At 39.5% G+C, this 20803-nt stretch overlaps 1 protein-coding gene across 1 annotated transcript in view; it reads left to right on the top strand.

The window, feature by feature from the left end:
- LOC126195631 (odorant receptor Or2-like) overlaps positions 1-17758 on the top strand; it is a 79382-nt gene extending 61624 nt beyond the window's left edge. The window contains exons 5-6 of the mRNA XM_049934256.1: positions 2351-2512; positions 17652-17758. Of these exons, the coding sequence (XP_049790213.1) occupies positions 2351-2512; positions 17652-17708 (219 nt within the window). The 3' untranslated portion in view covers positions 17709-17758. The remainder of the gene's footprint in view (positions 1-2350; positions 2513-17651) is intronic.
- The last annotated feature ends 3045 nt before the right edge of the window (positions 17759-20803 follow it).

Genomic DNA, 20803 nt, shown 5'->3' with positions numbered 1-20803 from the left:
TTGCACATCAGATAGAGCCCGAGGGAAAGCTGAAAGGAATGGCGAAGAAAGAAAGACGGGCGCCTCGGCGTCGCCAGGAACAATTAATAAAATATTCAACTTAAACTCGGCAAAGAATTGGAGTCTACTAAATGGTTCTGAGCTCTATGGGACTTAACTACTTTGGTCATCAGTCCCCTATAACTTAGAACTAGTTAAACCTAACTAACCTACGGACATCACACACATCCATGCCAGAGGCAGGATTCGAACCTGTGACCATAGCGGTAGCGAGGTTCCAGACTGTAGCGCCTAGAACCGCTCGGCCACTCCTGCCGGCAATTAGAGTCTACTGACAAACACATCGACCGCACTATCTATTACAATTCAAACTGGCTGCCGCCAAGGTGTCCTGTTAAACTACCAACTACAGCGGGCGATTCCCACCGCCAATTATACCACTGAAACAACATAAAATACAGTAATACAAGTACCAGGTAAAAGAAAGCCTTAACTATTGAAACTACAGTCTAAGTGGAATACGAAAACAACTTCAACAAAACAAAACAATTTAGTGAATACAGGAGAATGGGAATATGTAGGAAGAGAGAGTGTGGGAAGTAATGAACAACAAAGATGATTAAATGAAGTTTAGGAGAGGGGAAGTGTTGAGCTGTGTCTGGTCATTTAGGATGAGATCTGGACTGTGAGCAAGATGTTTGTTAATTTCCAGGGCTTCGAGCAGGTTCAGTTTATGGCCTTTGTTTGCTAAGTGAAGTACATGGGACACTGGCTGGTAGTTGTGACCCTCACTCAGTACATGCTCAGCAAATACGGTGTGTGTGTGTGTGTGTGTGTGTGTGTTTTATTGACGAATTTTTTCATTCCCTTTTGGGAATGGAAGTACTGTAAGTTACACATTTTCATGTACTTCGATGGACACTTTAAACGTGAAAACAGCATTGCGAATCTTTACATAAACTTTGTGTGTGCTGTTATCTTCTTCTCCCTAAACTGACGCTTGGTCAGGTTCATTTTTGGGTAAAGTCTCATTTAGGCCTAACGTGAAACGTCTTGCTTAGCATGTTACTACTTTGTTTAGCGAGTTACTTCAGCAGGACACATGTGTCCTACCTCATTATAGGACTATTTATACATGAGATTAGCCATCTTGTAAGTAATTTGAGCGTTCACAGTCTTGTTGGAGGTGTCAAGTGTAGGTGCACATTGCTTGCGCTGTTCCAGTAGCTGAGGCTTATTTATCCGTAATAGATACTCCCTATTGGTTTCAGCTACCACTGTTTGCCTGCTTAGCATAACATTTTTTCTAGCATGTATTTCTGTTTGGTCGGGTACAGATTTGTGCACAGCCTCATTTACTCCTCAAATAAAATATCAAACACAACTGCATTGCTGGCTTCATTTGTTTTGTACAGTTATAAAACATATTTAACTTGTTAACGACAGTGGGTAACTTGAGAGTCCAAATACTGGTTGTAGGCATCGGTTTGACGGATACGTATATTTTAATATGGACATGTTAAACTGTGTCTTACTCTGAGTGTGATACAAAGATCGAACGATGCACGTCCTCAAGTCCTGCTCAGCCTGAAACCTGTAGATGCTGTAATGTAAAGTGTATTTCGGTAAATAATACGGTCAGCTTAGACCTGCAAATATTTACTTTTTCATTGCATCTTGCACAAAGTATGGTACATTAATCGAACTATGCTGACTAACAATTGCGACTTACTATTCAAGTCAGGTAACCTTATGTACGAGTAAGTTTGATGTTAGTATCCTTACACATTTTGATATGTAATCAGATATATTTTGAACACGGCACCAAATTCATATTTTTAAGATATTTTTCTATATGGCCAGGATGGGTGCTCTGGGGCTACATTGTGATTAGCTGTTAAGTAGCTGGTAAAATACTGGGATGGTGATGTCCGTTTCATTTTAATGAGTGGTAAAATCCTGGACTGTGATTAGCTCCTTGAATTTCCCACCACTGAAACTCCGTGGAGATGTGACATACGGATGTGTCAGGGGATGTGGCACGTGATATTATGTGTAATGTCATGCATTTGCCACTGGCATCTAGACAACCCGAAGATTAAAAGTCAAATAGATCGCCGAATGACTATTGATTTCCCATTGTTTACCTATCTGTAAACGTTAACATTAAACTTGCGTTACAGAAGCTCTTCACCATTTAGCTACAGTTTTTCCTGTCTTTTAATCTAGAAACCGTTCTTTGATTGCATCAGTAAAGTGGTGTAACAATTATTACTGGACAATAAACGTATGGTATTGAGAAGTCGATGTTATCGGTTGATTTATTGGTAATGTCTGTTCTTTCTTCTAGAGTGAAAAAGTGGCGCTCTCGGCATACGACGCAGTGCCGTCACTGGAGGAATGCCCCACGTCCACCAAACGGTCCCTGCTGATTCTAATGCACAGAGCCCAGCAGCCACTACGTGTAACTGCTGGTGGCTTCTTCTCTCTCTCCAGGGAGTCATTGGTGTCGGTGAGGATTTCTTCAGGCGCAATCATTATACTTTACAATCGTTGGTACATGTGTTAACTGTGGTACTATAAGTGAGAAACGTTCCGATAATTGAAAAGCAGAACGATTTTATGACGTTAATGCTACTTACGTCCACCCTCCACTGTTATCACAGCTGTTAATCTCCTGTGCTGCTGGGATACGATTAGACAGTTTTAGTCGTGATTCTTCTCCACCTTGTCTTGCCTCTGTTATGACTCCTCGGAAACCAGTTCATCAATAACTAATTATGCATATTTTTTGGAATAAAATTTCTTAGTGACTAGATCAGAGTTGAATGATAACAACTACGCCTTCTAATCCCAAATACATTTAGCTCAAAGTTTCGTCTTCCAGACGCACATGTGAGTTGAGAGTATGGCTTCAAACGGTCTGATCTACGTCCTACTTCTAATGCATTTCGTTGTTTGTTCATTTTGTAGAGAAACATGAAAGTTGAAAACATTAAGTCAACGATTAAAAATTTCTAGTATACAGTGGAAAGCCACTCCTATTGAACCAGAATCTGTGTGTTCGTACGATTATGAACCAGTTTTATGCCCTGAAATATACTCCAAAAAATGAGCATGAAACATTAGTAACACAATCTGACGACCACTATGAAATTGCGGAGAGAGCCAAACTTTCGCAAAACGCTACAAAATAGGGGGGGGGGGGGGGAGGGGGTTGCTCGGAACCCATAGAGCAAAATTTAATTTAGAAAACTGATTGCCCAATCATCACACAATACTTTTTCAATAGAATATGTTGATCTTCATTGGTTTAAATGACATTTTGGCCATGCTGAAAATGCTGTTCTTACAGAAGGTAATTGCAAGTGCTGTGCACTCACGATCCTACATTCGTACATTAACTGCAAGACAAGTGAAATTCGTAAGTATTCAGGTACAGAGATTAGAGACACATGAGAGAAATCGAGAACAATTGAAGAGGTGCAAGGTAATAAATTTCTGAATTTCAAATGTATGAAAGTTACAATACAATGTTTATAAAGAACTATATACACTTGAGGACATTCGATATGGACAAATACAAGTATACATCAAACTAATTCTCAAACCATTGGACATCACAGAAAAAAAAATTGATTAAAAATTTTCGAAACTAAATCTGAAACATGACGGAAACTGTGAGTCATTTCAATTTACGGATTACTAACCGAGAAATGGATACCGTTCATGACTTTTCCTGATGAGATAGAAAGCAACAATAAACTCATATCGCTTTCCAAGGCATATTGGAACGCCAAATGCTACGCAAATGGACACACCTCTGCATGATCTTAAAGTATATGTGGATTCCAGCTGCCAGCTGAATACTCATCGCTTGCTGCAACCTCAGAATACTGCTACAAGTTATCGGTTCAATCTGGCTATCTCTAAACCACGATACCTCTTGCATCCATAGTGCTGCCAGGATTAAGAGTGACTTGTGTGTAAACTGCTAAATGAATCTCGTCCAAAATAAACGCGCACAGTACCAAATAGCGATTGTTGATAGGTTATCAGTGTATTTTCAGTTGTTTCATGTAAGCTTCGTTCAGACTATGTGGATATGGATTTATTTACCCTTACAGTAGATGTCTGTTTTGTACACTTAACTAAAGATGAAATAACTAATTTCACTGAAACCAATAAAACTAGTTAACTGTTTCCCTTTAACCTATAGTGGGTAGAGATAATATGCTCTTGCTTATCACCACTTTAGACAGAAAAATGCAATATTCTCTGACAATTATTGGAATAAAGGTAGGTGTATCGTTATTATAATAATTCGCACAGTGAAGAAAAGTACTAGTCATTAGTGAACTGAAATTTATTCTGAAACCTACGTGTCTTGTTGTGTATAACGAAGTCCAGACTGTAGATCCATTTCACCATGTCTTTTCTTTTAACATCTGTTTACCTTCCTTCCTAGCCGTAGCATCTGATGACAGTACTGTCTTGCTGATAACACGATCTGGTCTAATCGTAATATGAGGCAAATCACTAGATGCCTGGTGCCGATATGATTGTGTTTGTAGGTAAGGCATAGTTCAAAAATGTTGGTGTGGCTTAAATTTCGTTTTCTGGGATGCTTGTAGTCATTCGACTCTCCTAAACTGAGAAACTGCCCTGCCGTAATCAAGAGCATCAATCTGGACTGTAACGTGTTGCCAGGAGCAGATATACAGGGTGGTCAGAAAATGTGTGAAATGCTTGTAGGGATGTTACAGGGCAGGTTGTACTGAGACATTTCTCTGCCTCGTGATGACTGGGTGTTGTGTGATGTCCTTACGTTAGTTAGGTTTAAGTAGTTCTAAGTTCTAGGGGACTGATGACCATAGATGTTAAGTCCCATAGTTCTCAGAGCCATTTTGTACTGAGACATAAATGTTAAGAAAGAAATTCGATACGTTGCGTCGTTTCCGAGTTATTTGGCAATGAAGTTAGTCAATCAGATCGTCGCGCGCGTAAATTCAAGTTTCAGGTAACGAGAGACAGCACTCGTTGGGCAACACTGCCCCTGGCAGGTCGCTTGAATACGAACGCGCGACGCCCCGATTGGCTACGTTCTATGCTAAATAATTCGGAAACGGAGCAACGTATGGAATTTCTTTCTTAACTTTTATATCTCAGTACAACCTGCCCTGCAACATCTCTACAAGCATTTCACTCATTTTCTGACCACCCTGTAGAGTCAGATTGCAATATAGTAGTGCTGCAGAGTAGGCTGAAGATTAAAAGAGATTATTCAGGAATAATCAATATTCAGAGAAGTGGGATACACAAGTAGTAAGGAATGACGTGATACGAGTACAGTTCGCTAAGGCTATAGATACAGCAATAAGGAATAGGTTAGTGGGCAGTACTGTTGAAGAGGAATGGACATCTCTAAAAAGGACAATAAGATAAGCTGGAATGAAAAACATGGGTAGAAAGATGGTAACTGCAAAGAAACCACGGGTAATAGAGGAAATAGTTCAGTTAATTGATGAAAGACGGAAGTACAAAAATGTTCACGGAAATTCAGGAATACCGAAATTCATGTGACTTACGAATAAAATAAATAGGAAGTGTACGGAAGCTAAGACACAATGCCTAGGTGAGAAACTGTGAAGAAATGGGAAAAGAAACAACTGTCGGAAGGACTGGCTAAGTATATAGGCATGTCAAAACCACCTTCGGGGAAACTGAAAGCAAGGCACATATGGCATATATGGCGTTCAGATGTCTGTTCAGAGCGGAGGTTCGAGTCCTCCCTCGGATGTGTGTGTGTGTGTTTGTCCTTAGGATAATTTAGGTTAAGTAGTGTGTAAGCTTAGGGACTGATTACCTTAGCAGTTGAGTCCCATAAGACTTCACACACATTTGAACATTTTTTTGTCTGTTCAGATCTTGGAGGAAATCAAGGGCACGCCAATTCGCGTAGTGAAGGACTGCAATGCTGAGACCAAACTTCGAATTGAGCACGGTTTTGCTTGATTTACAACACAACAAACGAAACATAAGAATACCTAATAAGCGGACGGCCTTAGCAGTTTTGGGCTGTAATGCACTGGGCAGCCCAGCTGCCGCAGCCGCAATGTTGAGCAGCCAACTGACAACCAGCCATTACTTATCACCCGAGCGAGATGGACGTGGAATATGTTATGCCTACATTGTCATAACAAACGCACAGCCACATTATTCAGGGTCACGCTACTATAATGCAGATTCCAAGTTCACTTACATACAACAGATTATGGTGGATACGGAAAATATGTGACTCGTCTGTTTTCCGGCAATAATTTTGCTTGAAAACTCATTTAATAGTCATTTCCAAATATTAGAGAAAATCCCCAAATCAAACAATGGCGTACAGACGCTGCACGATATTGTCAGAGACGAGACATTTGGTGCATCTAAAAATTTAATGCGTCATTATGGAAGAAGGAATTTAGAAAACAACGAAAGAATATTTTACTACCTACTGTGTCGGACTAGGTGGTTTACAGAATGCACGTTCAGCTCTTTGGCAAATAAATGGTTCAAAAATGTTCAAATGTGTGTGAAATCTTATGGGACCTAACTGCTAAGGTCATCAGTCTCTAAGCTTACACACTACTTAACCTAAATTATCCTAAGGACAAACACACACAGACACCCATGCCCGAGGGAGGACTGGAACCTCCTCCGGGACCAGCCACACAGTCCGTGACTGCACCGTCTTAGACCGCACGGAAATAAATGGAGTACTTTTCATCGCCCCATGGATGTTCGAGAAGATATTCGCAATTGCCGTAGTAAAATCATCCTGTGTTTTACAAAATCAGATACCAGAAATAGATGACTACAAACTACAAGCTGTCGAATGTCATGGCGAATTTTGTTTCAGGATACAAACAAGGTCTGCCTGCCTCGACAAGTGTATTAACACTGAATGCAGCAACATAATTTCTCCTCGAGATACATTGCTCACAACTGGCTGCGAAATACCTCTCTTAGATTACTTACAATATCGGATATTTGTTGCTTAAGTTATAAATAATATATTGGCGAATAAATTTGTGTGAATTATCTACTTATTCGAATAATTATCTAGATAGAATTTTTTTGTTTATTATTAAAAACAGTCTTGATCACGATTTATTTATCAAGGTGGCCCGTTTCGAATACTGCTAGGGTCGTCTTCAGACCTACAAGTTGTATACAAAGCTATAATTAGACGGCTACACACATTAAAGAAAATACATAAAGTTATAAAGCAATAAAACGATGAATTACCATTGAGTATACAACTTGTAGGTCTGAAGATGACCACAGCAGTGTTGGAAACCGGTCACCTTGATAAATAAATCGTGATCTAGACTGTTTTTAATAGAAAATATTTGTAACAAATTGATCACTTCCACTCCCATAATTTATTCAAAAGATTTTTTTTGTATTATACCCGTCACCTCTGAGCGGTGCACCTTCCACTTCCTTTCTCTTTCCATCTATATGGTCAACCACAACGAGTCCTTCATAGGTCATCTCTAATCTGTTATGCTCAAAATGTGTCTGAATGTAACTGTTATTTTTAGCAACTGACTAAAAGCAAGGATTATTTCATAAGATATTCTTCATGACTTTCAATAAATTAAGTATTCGATTATCAGTTTAATTTTCGTTCAACTATGATCAGACACTTTCTCTTTAGAAAACGTGTAAAGTCGGTGGCTAAACAGAAATTTTAATTATAAATACATTTGTCTACTTGCTGGTCGCAGTAGTGCCCTTACGTTGTGACGAAGCTGTGCAGAGTCAATTAGAACACCGCAGCCTCTTGGCGAACCCAGCGTGTGAGAGTCCGGCTGCTTAGCTGGGTGGTAACGTGACGACTCCCATGCAAGCGGGTCTGAGTTCGAATGCCGGCCAGGTTGGAGATTTTCTACGGTCGGGGACTGGGGGTTGCGATGTCCTTATCATCATTTCATCGTCATCATCGGCGTGCAAGTCACCCAATGTCGCGTCAACCGAAATAAGACTTGGACTTGGTGGCCGAACTTCCCCGGATGGGGCCTTCCGGCCAACAGTGCCATGGGCTCGTTTCCATTTCCTCGTGTGAGTAGCATTCGTCTGCCTCACTCACTACGCACGCGCACGTCGAAGCATGTGGGTGCCACTTTACTGACTCGGTATCACGCGGCGCTCACTTACACAGTGAAGGGCAACAGCCGAGTGGTCTTCTGGTGGTGGAAACATAGACTCTGCTTATCCAGATTCGACACAAAGTAGCGCCACTAAAGGGCCTGGCATGTATTCAGATGTATTTAGAATTAGAATTTCTTTTTAGCTGTCGATTTTTCATATTTTCTATGAAGAAGGTGTGTTGTACACCTGTGATTGACCAGGTATTACCACAGTATAAAGATAGTTAAAGTGATAACTGAATACTGAATGTTATTGAATGTCATTGTTTCCGTTGTGGATCTGTATATGCATTAATGCCTGCTTTCAGTCAGCTGCTAAAATCGCACTGACGTTTAGATACATTTTATAAAGAACAAATTAAAAAGAAGTACGTTGAGTGAGAACAGACTGTAATTGTCAATTTCGTTTATAGTTAACTAGAAAACTTCAGTCCAGCCTCACCATAGGCTTTCGTGAGTACACCGAGCAAGTGATCTAGTAGGACTCGTTACATTTGATGGTATGAGCAGAAAGAGAACTCAAATGTCAGATGTAGGTGATAACAGATGGGCATTATTCAAATATGTTTTTATCTGAATAACTATTAAAGTGAGCAAATCATTTAAACAAGTTTATTCGCCAATAAATTATCTGTAAATTAAGTAACAAATAGCATATAGTGCTACCTATTTTCTTTGTCTACTTCTTGTACAGATATGGTAATTGTTCCCTGGGCTCAGTGCAGTTTCTTTCCGGCGGGGTCAGGGATTTTCACCCACCTCGAGATGATTGGGTGTTTCTGTTGTCCTCATCATTTCATCATCATTCTTGAAAGTGGCGAGACTGGACTGATCAACGGTTGGGGAATTGTACGGGCCCAGATAAACGCGCAGTTGAGCGCCCCACAAACAAAATGTCATCATCATCATCATCATCAGTGCAGTTTCTAATTTATAAATAAGTTGTTAATGCTTTGTCGAGAAATGTGTCTTTGCAGCTCATTGGCTTAAGTTCCAGACTACAAAACTTAGGTTTATGGTTACCTGTCCGATTGGTCCTACGATTTTCTCGGTTCTTATACCTTCTTTCACCTATAGCTATGACAATAATGCCAAACCAAGTTGTACCGCATTTCGGAGTGTGTGTTGAAATGTAGACCACCCTCCAACTGGCTGTTTCCGTTGAGAGGCGAGAGGAAGTCAAGGGCGCATCACGATGCCTAGTAAAGCTCTGAGTGCTGAAACCATCCTTCAAGTTAAGCACAGCTTTCCTTGATTTACATTGAAAGAAATGAAACATAAAAATACTTACCGGCGGGCGGCGTCAGCAGTTTTGGCTATAATGCACTAGACAGTCGCAGTGTTAAGCAGCCATTTTAATCTGCCAGCCTACGATGAGTCGTGACGCAGCATCTGAGCGAAATGGATGTGGAGTACGTTATGCCTTTCTTCTCGTAACAAACGTCGTTTAATGTAATGATAAATTAGTTTTTTGTCGTTTTACTTGCTTTATGCGCGGCGGATTATAAGTTCACTTACATATATGTTGGAGCATACGGTAATTATAGTGACTCGTCTATTTTTATGCAGTCAATTTTGCATGAAAATCTCAGTAGTAAGAATTAAAAAATATTGGAGGATCTCCCCATACGAAGAAAGGGAGTACCGATGCCATGCGTCATTGCCCAAGAAGCGATATTTGGTATATGTGAAAATTTAATGCGCACAAATGGAGGAAGTACTTCAAGAAACAATAAAAGAACATTTGAAAACTGGCTGTCTAGGACTAAGTGGTTTATAGAATAGACCCTTGGAACATCTTGAAACTTCCTAGCAGGTTAACACTGTGTACCGAATCAAAACTCGAATTCGGGAGCTTTGCCTTCCACCGACAAGTGCTCTACCGACTGAGCTATCCAGACATGGCTCGCAGCTTTACTTCCGCCAGTACCTCGTCGCCTATCTTAAGAACTTCACAGAAGCTCTCCTGCGAAACTTGCAAGAATAGCGTTTGCGGAAGAAATAATATTGCGAAGAATTGGCTAAGCCGCAGTGGGAAGGGGGAGGGGGTGAGTGATGTTCCCAGAATGAAATTTTTTTCTTTCGCTCTGCAGTCAAGTGTGCGCTGATATGAAACTTCCTGGAAGATTAAAACTGTTTGCCGGACCGAGTCTCGAACTCGAGACCTTTGTCTTTCGTGGTGAAATGCTCTAGCGACTAAGTTAGCAAAGCACAACTCACAACCCGTCTCCATCTTGTCTGAAAGCGACAGTAAGAGTTGCATTGTTCCTGCAATCGTAGAGTATGATTGACTCTGATAAAAGACGTTGCCTCCCCCCCCCCTCCCTGCCAACCAATGCAGTATTTGTTGCAGTAGTTAATCATGCTTCTCAGCTGCATTGTAATCACATATACACCCAATATTTGGCTTCACTCCTTCAGATGGTTGGAGTCCGCACCTTTCGTGAAAGTCTTGAATGTCATACTGTTAGTGCTGAAAGTAACCCACGTAATAGTTGGCACTTGGGTTGAAATAATGTTTCTTTTTTTAAAAATTCACATAAATTTTCGAAATGAAATCCCTCTGGATGCATTCCCAAGGGCATGCGGACATTGCTCTTGCCAAAGTTCAATACACACATCATTATCGATTGCATACTGTCAGGCAGTATTGAACTATTCATCTTATTCTGTTTTTCGACAGTATTCTTAGATTATCAGCTGGAACAAAGTCCTTGTCAAGAGAATCTTTTGCCTATCCATTCATGCACAGGACTATATAACTACATCTTCATAAAAGAGGTCTTACAAAGATACAAATGAGTTACAGAGATGTCTTCTTTTATATCTTTAAACTATTACATATAATCAGGTATATACACATAATCAAATAAGACGGCTAATCTGTTCCTACATCTAGAGTGCTAAGGTCTAGGCGCTTCAGTCTGGAACCGCGAGACCGCTACGGTCGCAGGTTCGAATCCTGCCTCGGGCATGGATGTGTGTGATGTCCTTAGGTTGATTAGGTTTAAGTATTTCTAAGGTCTAGGGGACTGATGACCTCCGATGTTAAGTCTCATAGTGCTCAGAGCCATTTTAACCATTTTCTTTGCTACGGTCTTACAAACTGCCATGTATTTACATGCTTTGAAATACAGGTTTTTTTCAGTGAGATTTGGTGTTTCTTGACACAGTGCTAATAAATTGCTCCTTAGATTTTCATAATATCGATATATATATGTAATTGCCCGCTCAATCTTTGATAGAGTGTGTACTGTGAGTGTGTTCTCCTGCATGTGACTTGTTTCTATTTCACTTAACAGTTTGTTCATGGGAATTCAGCTGCATTGATCTCATGACCACCTAGAAACAATGTAGGTGTCTGAATATATTGAGCAAAGAAGTCCACAATAGCCATTGAGTTATCCTTTAATTGGCACGACTGTGTACAGGATAATAACACACTACAATATCAAGAGCTTTCAAACATCTCATCTGGCTAGAATTAATGGTCGGACACCATCTGAACGCTAACATGTTTACTTTGGCTAGAATTTAGAGAAAATGATATGTGTTTCGTTTCTGGCATTTTCATCAGCAGTCACGCTAATACGTTACCGGGATATTAAAAAAAAAAAAAAAAAAGGAGTTGACCCGTGATCACACTACACGCACTCTCTCTCTCTCTCTCTCTTTCTCACACACACACACACACACACACACACACACACACACACAGGCATGCAAACTCATGTTGACTGTCCTGATGCGAGCGCTTCATAGTCGAGATGTTAACTCTTCGATCACTTATTACTAACTGAAATGGTTCTATATTGCCAATATACAGGGTGGTCCATTGATCGTGACTGGAACAAATATCTCACGAAATAAGCGACAAACGAGAAAACTACAAAGAACGAAACCTGTCTAGCTTGAAGGGGGAAACCAGATGGCGCGATGGTTGGACCACTAGATGGTGCTGCCAAAGGTCAAGTGGATATCAACTGCGTTTCTTTTTAAATAGGAACTCCCATTTCTTATTACATATTCGTGTAGTTCGTAAAGAAATATGAATGTTTTAGTTGGACTACTTTTTTCGCTTTTTGATAGATGGCACTGTAAAAGTCACAAACATATGGCTCACAATTTTATACGAACGGTTGGTAACAGATAGGTTTTTTAAATTAAAATACAGAACGTAGGTACGTTTGAATATTTTATTTCGGTTGTTCCAATGTGATACATTTACCTTTGTGAACTTATCATTTCTGAGAACGCATGCTGTTACAGCGTGATTATCTGTAAATACCACATTAATGCAATAAATGCTCAAAATGATGTCCGTTAACCTCATTGCATTTGGCAATACGTGTATCGACTTTCCTCTCAACAGCGAGTAGCTCGCCTTCCGTAATGTTCACACATGCATTGACAATGCGCTGACGCATGTTGTTAGGCGTTGTCGGTCGATCACGATAGCAAATATCCTTCAACTTTCCCCACAGAAAGATATCCGGGGACGTCAGATCCGGTGAACGTGCGGGCCATGGTATGGTGCTTCGACGACCAATCCAAATGTCTTGAAACACGCTATTCAATACCGCTGCAACCGCACGCGAGCTATGTGCCGGACATCCATCATGTTCGAAGTACATCGCTATTCTGTCATGCAGTGAAACATCTTGTAGTAACATCGGTAGAGCATTACGTAGGAAATCAGCATACATTGCACCATTGAAATTGGCACCGATAAAATGGGGGCCTATTATCCTTCCTCCCATAATGCCGCACCATACATTAAGCCGCCAAGGTCGCTGATGTTCCAGTTGTCGCAGCCATCATGGATTTTCCGTTGCCCAATAGTGCATATTATGCCGGTTTACGGTCCCGCTGTTGGTGAATGATGCTTCGTCGCTAAATAGAACACGTGCAGAAAATCAGTCATCGTCCCGTAATTTCTCTTTTGCCCAGTGGCAGAACTGTACACGACGTTCAGAGTCATCGCCATGCAATTCCAGGTGCAAGGAATATGGTACGGGTGCAGTCGATGTTAATGTAGCATTCTCAACACCGACGTTTTTGAGATTCCCGATTCTCGCGCAATTTGTCTGCTACTGATGTGCAGATTAGCCTGACAGCAGCTAAAACACCTACTTGAGCATCATCATTTGTTGCAGTTCGTGGTTGACGTTTCACATGTGGCTGAACGCTTCCTGTTTCCTTAAATAACGTAACTATCCGGCGGACGGTCCGGACACTTGGATAATATCGTCCAGGATACAGAGCAGCATACATAGCACACGCCCGTTGTGCATTTTGATAACAGTAGCCATACATCAACACGATATCGACCTTTTCCGCAATTGGTAAACGGTCCATTTTAACAAGGGTAATTTATCACGAAGCAAATACCGTCCGTACTGGCGGAATGTTACGTGATACCACGTACTTACACGTTTGTGACTATTACAGCGCCATCTATCACAAAGCGAAAAGAGTGGTCCCACTAAAACATTTATATTTCTTTACGTACTACACGAACATGTAATAAAAAATGGGGGTTCCTACTTAAAATAAACGCAGTTGATATCTGTTTGACCTATGGCAGCGCCATCTAGCGGACCAACCATAGCGCCATCTGGTTTTCCCCTTCAAGCTGGACTAGTTTCATTCTTTGTAGTTTTTTCGTTTGATGCTTATTTCGTGATATATTTGGCCCAGTCACCGTAAATGGACCACCCTGTATATAACTGTAGTATATTTGTTTTGCAAAGTGAGTAACTCCTTAAAAATATGTGTGTGCTCAGTATGTTACAGCTATTAATTGCATGTACTGTTTCAATCCTTGCTTTGAACCTATTACAACTGTTACTGCTGAATGCACCACACTGACCACCAGTCTTTATAGCTCATTTTACTAGTATGTGCTTATTGTTACCACACCTGTAGGTTTTGTAAGTACACTAGTGTCTGAAAGTGTGGTGATGGACTTGTCTTTGTTGGTTTTGTGTGAATCTCTGGGAAAACGCTGTAGTCGGAACGAATTCTAAAACCCACTTAAGTTCCTATCACATTCACAGAGAGTTAATAATGGGGAAAACGTGTTGGTGCGTTGTGAACAGCGACCATAGTGAGAGTCGGGAACAAGAGGTCAGCAATGGAATGTGAAACAGGATCAGACACATCCACAGAGGTTTCAGCCTGTGGGGTCTAAAATATTTTAGCATTCTTATATTAGATATAAATTGAATGGCATCACAGAGTGATTCTATTAGTTGGAATGTGCTATAAATAACAGGAAAAGTAAATAAACGATATGTTTGTCCACTCCTAAAATGGAAAGATACAAATGCCCTGCAAATCTTGACAGAACGGTAACAGGAATCTTAGTAGCTCACACATGCTTCTGGTTTCTGATGTGCATGCACTCTGTCAGTATGGTGCAGGTGTGTATGTCAGGCAGTGCCAGGCAGCAGTCGGCAACATACATCAGAAACGGACAATCATCACTGTGATTTGACACGGATGAAGTGCTGTGTGGGGGGTATGTAGCAAAAGTGGCCACACAGTCAGCTGTCAGTGTGCAGATATGTCTGTCACTGTCCAGGCACGGTGAGGCATTTAGCCTAACCGATTGACTGCTCAGCGCCTTTGACGGATGAAGGATCTTGTAGCATCTGTTAGCTCTGCAACCAGACACAGCCTAAGTGAGATGCAGTCTGTCATGTGTGTTGTGGGGGTGGCGGTGTGCTCTGCTCTGAATTCTTTTAAGTAAAAACACTATCTTGCCTATTCTATTCAAGTGATGGTGACAATTCTTTAAACAGCATCAGTGGACTGGTCCCTGGGATGGGGCAAACAAGTGGATTGGAACTTAGAATAACTGGATACTTTAATGATCCACCATTGTAAACTTAATACAGAATTCTGTACTTGACACTACTGTCCTGTACCATCAAATGGCTGCACTAATGTCTGTCATCTTGGGTTCCCTACCAAGCCAGTTTACCTGAGGCTTGGCATCTTGGACTGTGGCACCATAGGGCTGGGGAAAACAAGGAGATCTGAAAACCATACAGCCAGCACTAAGGCCAGTCATCTAGGTTTGTGAAATCATGGATTTTATACGTGTGATAATATGCTAGGTCCACCATCTTGATTTGCCTTCTTGGATTCTGACGCCATAGGACTGTACAAAGATTCACCATAAATTTTTGAATTTCCCACCATTTTTATAAAGGGAAACTGGCCTAGGTCCACTGTGGTGTCAGAGACTAAGATGGAAGATGTGGGTGTAGCGTGTACTCTGGGAATAATGACTCATTGCGGAGTCATGGAATTTCAGCCAAATACCAGACGTAGTGCACAGAAAGTATTGCAGTGAGGAATATTTGCGAGCGGTTTTCCGGTTCCAGGATTTTTCCGACAACGCAGAGGAAACTTCTGGAAGACTTGATCAGAACTGGAGGACAGGATCGATTTTTAACTTTATTCCAGTGTAATTTATCAAAGACGAAAATGAAGATGCATATATTTTATTCATGTATGTATTTAACAGGGGAAAATCTGTTACGTCTAACGAGGCATTTTACATATTTTACGTTTTAATCATTGTGATAGGCACAAGTTACATCTAGTATACATCAGAAAATACAATTACTCCAATGGCAAAATAGAAAAAAATATTAACTACAGTTTACATATATGGCTAAACGCCGGACTGCAGGAGCAGAGACAATTTACAGGGAGTTATTTTTAAACTGTGAGGGCCAGCAGAAGCCGATTTGTGAGCTGAGATAGAAAAGAGACATAAATACGTATTTGATGGGACAGAATATAATGAAAACAGGGGAAAAGAAAGAGGCGTGACTGAGAAATGGAAAAAGAAAGAAGCGTTAATGACAGAGGATTTAAATATTTGCTTTACTGTTTGCCAAAGGAATTACTGTCAACGTACGTTACTTTTTGGGGAACCGTTATGAAGGTGAGAGGAGGAAGTGTTTCAGTGTCCTCTTAAAAGCAACACAGCAATTAATTATTCTCAAAGTGCCCGGTAGCTTGTTAGAGAGGCGGATGAAAGCATTTGTTTAAGAGTACGCAAGGTAGAGTCGATGACAGTCGATGTACGATATAATCTTTTTACCGAGAGAGGGTAGATGGCGCTTTATTTTTTATTTTATTTTCTGTTTCAAGGAGAAGAGCATGTTGTTCCAGGTCTGGTCCATTGAAAAGGAGCGTTTCTTTCCAGCCAAACGACACAGCAGGCTGGGAGAGGGACAGGAGGAATCCCTATCGGGACTTGTTGGGAATATATTGGGAGGTGACTTCCAGATCTGGTAGTCGCCTGCCAACAAAGGCAAACCCACAGAAATGCTTGGTCACAACCAGAGGGCTAAGACTATTCTAATTACTTCTGGGACAATGTTATCAGTTATCCCAGACAAAAATCGAAGTTAGATCTATGTATGTGGTGTCTGAATTTGCATCTATACAGTAACGGATTAAAAGTGATTGAGAACATGAGTACTGATTTACATGCTTCAGAAAGAGAAAAGTTTCTAAGCATGTAAAACTGCTGTATGTTACACATTAACGGCTTTTAATTTAGCCTTATTTAGTCGAAGTTAAATTTCTCAGGTACAGATGATATTAGATTTGACTTTATACAATAGGCACATATAAAACTGGTTTCCAGCTTAAGAGAATTTTGTTGGTGACTTTATATTAGGCACAGACAAATTCTTCGTCCTCATTCTGTAACTGTATAAAAGTTTAAAAATTCCTATAGTTTGAGATGCTAATGATTTAAAATTACTAGATGGGTACTGAGGTGGAGAAGGCCCAAATCTCCAAACGGACATCCTCATTTTAGATCTGAGCAAAATGAAGTCAGGAAATTGCTGGAAGGGTTCTTCAAACAGTCTCCAGTCTGTTACCTCCGTTAATGTTTCGCGAGTTGTTTCAGTAGTCCTTGTCCCGTGATTTATATGTCTCAGAGATGACGAACTGCGTTTGATATCCTGGTAGATTTCGGGTACCGTCACAATACGAAATGATGATGGTTCTAACTGCGTTACACCGTTTTCGGCTGTCACTAATATTTTAAGATGTGTTTAGGTTACTGTTTTGCCGAAATATGGTAGGCATGAATATTTCATAATTATAGGTTAAGAGAAATTCGTGGTAACAGTTAACAAAAATTGTAGCTCGAAGTGACAGTTATCGAGGTATGCTCTGACGTTAAGAATTTATATCGCTGTTTCCAGAGATATACGTTTAGTTAATCTTTTGGGTGTAACATTTAATAGTCTAGAGATTGATTAAGATGTGGCTGTTAAATTTTTAGCTTCAACAATACGTAACACAGTAACGTTTGAGTTCTGGGTATGTAATATAATAAGTAACTATTTCATAATTAATTCAAATTACAAAATGTATTGTTTCTTACACATCTTGATTTTCTTACAGGTTTTAAATGTGTCTTATTCATTCTTCACAATTCTTCGTAATTTCAAGGATGATTAGAAGTGTCTGACGTCTGCCTGCAATGTTCCTGCGACTAAGTTAATTACCTACCAGGCTGTAGGATTACAACAAAACATTTGTATTAAGAATTACACTGATCAATAAAGTGGTACTACAAACGCTTCATTTTATTAAACTAAATTAGTCAGACAAGCGTGGACCCACTCTCCCTTCTTCCCTCTCTCTCATACGAACATTCAAAATCAGCGCCATAACAAACACAAGACCAACCATGAACAAATGAGCAACAACAATAACATAACACCTCTCGCTGAGTGAGTTGTCAGAAGTGTCTGCTCAGATCACATTTCGCCACATATTTTGTGTATGTGCATGTGAGGTGAGGTAGTCAGCGGAAATGTGTGAAACACTGAGTGTAAACAATGCACTAAATATCAGTTGATTAAGACACCAACCAAGTATACGAACTACGACGGAAAATGCAAGTACAGAAACGTACATAGCCTCTACCATCGAAACAGCTCTCCAAAAATACGCAATAATTTTCTTGGTGGCTAGTTTTCAGATGACATGCTGTCAAAAAACGATGAAAACCAGCAGTAAAATCGATGTATAATAATAGAATTCAGTTAGCAATGTAATTTTAAGGCGAGTGTCTAAACCAAACGAAGCATATTGCAAATATTGTATTTCTTAGGGCTACAGTTAAATTGTTACAAATGTGATACTGTACTTTACAGAAATAAAAATTAGACCCACAGAAAATGACACACTGGCGTCGAAACACGTATGGGTAAATTTAAAAATAAACTAATTGTGTTTGCACAAGGCTGATTACCAAAACAACGCAATGTTTAAATCGCAAACACAGAAGAACTAAAAGAGGAACTTCAAACCTTAGTAAAATAAGTGGCACTCGGTATGTCAGAGTAATGATATTTAGCATCGAGTAGACTCACTTGTGGCAGCAGTAGATGTGGTATCAATGACAACTCAATAAATTATATATTAAGTGCTGCTTAGTACAGTAATGAGCGCAATGAATGGTGTCTTTACAGCTCTCGCATTTGTAACATATTTTGTTGTCAACATCAGCATGCCTGTATATGTTTATATTGGAGACAAGTAACCAACTGTATGTTTCATGACCATGAAGAGAAGGAGAATAGTATAAAGAGAAAATGGGACATAAAGAGGCATTAAATGCTTTTAAGATTATAAATTATAACAGTAGTGGATATTAATACAATACCCTAAACCCATGCAGGTATAGCAGCACCATCAATAAATAAGTGAGAAATTGTGTTAATAGTTCATTCTTTAACAATATGGCACATAGAGCATGTTTTAGACTCGCAGTTTAGCAATTCCAGTAGTAAGTAAGTGATAAATACATTTACTGGTAGTGACTGTCCACAGTACAGTAGTGGTTATGTATAAAATAACAGTGGCTGTGCTGGTAAGCTCGTTGTACCTGTAAAGCATGAGGAAATTATTATGTTTGAATTGTTAATGGCTTAATAAACGCAAACAAAAGTAATGTCTTTGCACATATCATGCAAAAGTGGCATTACTTCCGACAAATACAGTGTGTATCAAGTGGAACATGCATGACTACCAATCAAAAGTAAATCTTTTCTTTGTAATACAAGGAGTAATATATGTGTGTAAGAAGTAATGTCATGTAATTCTACAATAGTTAAAAAAGTGTATCTTTACCTCCATTAATCCATTACTGTTTTCATTAACCACAAGTTACCATAAAACATTTCTCATTATAACAGTGCTATCTCTGTGTGTCATCACCTTTCTTTACCTTATCATTCGCATATAATCGTTATCAATAGTAGAGGATCATTGTTTCTTACTTCAGAAAATATAACCATAATCAAACTGAAACTTATAACTAGCATACATAGAAAATTGTTAGTACATGTCATTCTTCATATTGCTATAGTACTCATGTAGCATGCCGAAAAAGAATTGATTAGTGACAGCATATAAATGAGTTTGCAGTATACAGAATTTAGCCATAAGTTTATACTTTGTAATTTCCTGTAAAACCTGCGAGAAGAAAATTAGTTGATATATGACAAAGGATGACCTATGCTGTATTTGTTTCATTCATTTTCCATTAACGTGTTGCATATTCTCGATGCTTCAGAATGTATATATGTTTGCTTCTTACGTCTTTTTATTTTGCTTTACATGGAAACAAATTGTTCTGAAACAGTGAACGAGGATGATAGGTAGATAATAATTACAATATACATTAAACATATGAGATCTTGACTATGTATAAAAGATGGCTATCTGTAAAACATGGTAGTGTATAAAATGCTGCTAAGTTACGAGACAAACAACAAATACATTGTACAAGTGGAGACAAAGTGCTAAAACTAGAGAAAAATGCAAAGGGAGTTATTATGTCACACTGTGACATTGTAGTAACAAATATCGTCTCAATCTGGAAAAAGAAGTTTTCATTGGATAAAATGTTTTACATTTCTGATATCATGGTTTCTTCATGACTTTTGCATATGCAAAGTTTCTCCATGAACAATATCTGGATGTGGAATATATCAAATTCTATATGAACTACTGCACAGCAACTTGAACATGTTGCACTTATTTTTGGATTTGTTGGAAAGATGATGGGTATGTAGTAGTACTTTTCAGCCGATTTTAAATTTGCGGAGATGATTTACCTGTTTCTGTTGTTTCTTTATTCGTTCAGCTTGATGCTTAATATAGTTGATTGCAATGTCGACGATTTCATAGTGTCGTAGTCGGCGTGAAGCAGGAAATGCTACTAATTCCTTAATTTTGTTCAGCGGTTCAACATTCTGTAACACCACGTACGGTGACAAAAATGTAGAATCATTTCCAATGGAGTTAATAATTTCTTGAAACGTGTAGATGAATTTAGCCCAATCTATTGGTTTCTTGTGACACTGTAGACGACCAAGCTTACCAATTTCTTTCATAAAGCGTCCAGATATGTTCGATAAAACATGGTAATTGGGTATTTATATAGGTGAAATCTTCCTAGCTTGCAGAGTATGTGTCCATATATCTGATCTGAATTGCGGTCCATTATCAGAAATAACCTTCTGAATGTGACCAACAATCGG

Source organism: Schistocerca nitens, chromosome 7, assembly GCF_023898315.1.
Source record: "Schistocerca nitens isolate TAMUIC-IGC-003100 chromosome 7, iqSchNite1.1, whole genome shotgun sequence".
Lineage (NCBI taxonomy): Eukaryota > Metazoa > Arthropoda > Insecta > Orthoptera > Acrididae > Schistocerca > Schistocerca nitens.
The sequence above is the reverse complement of the archived record's forward strand: the minus strand, read 5'-3'. Positions and strand labels throughout refer to the sequence as shown.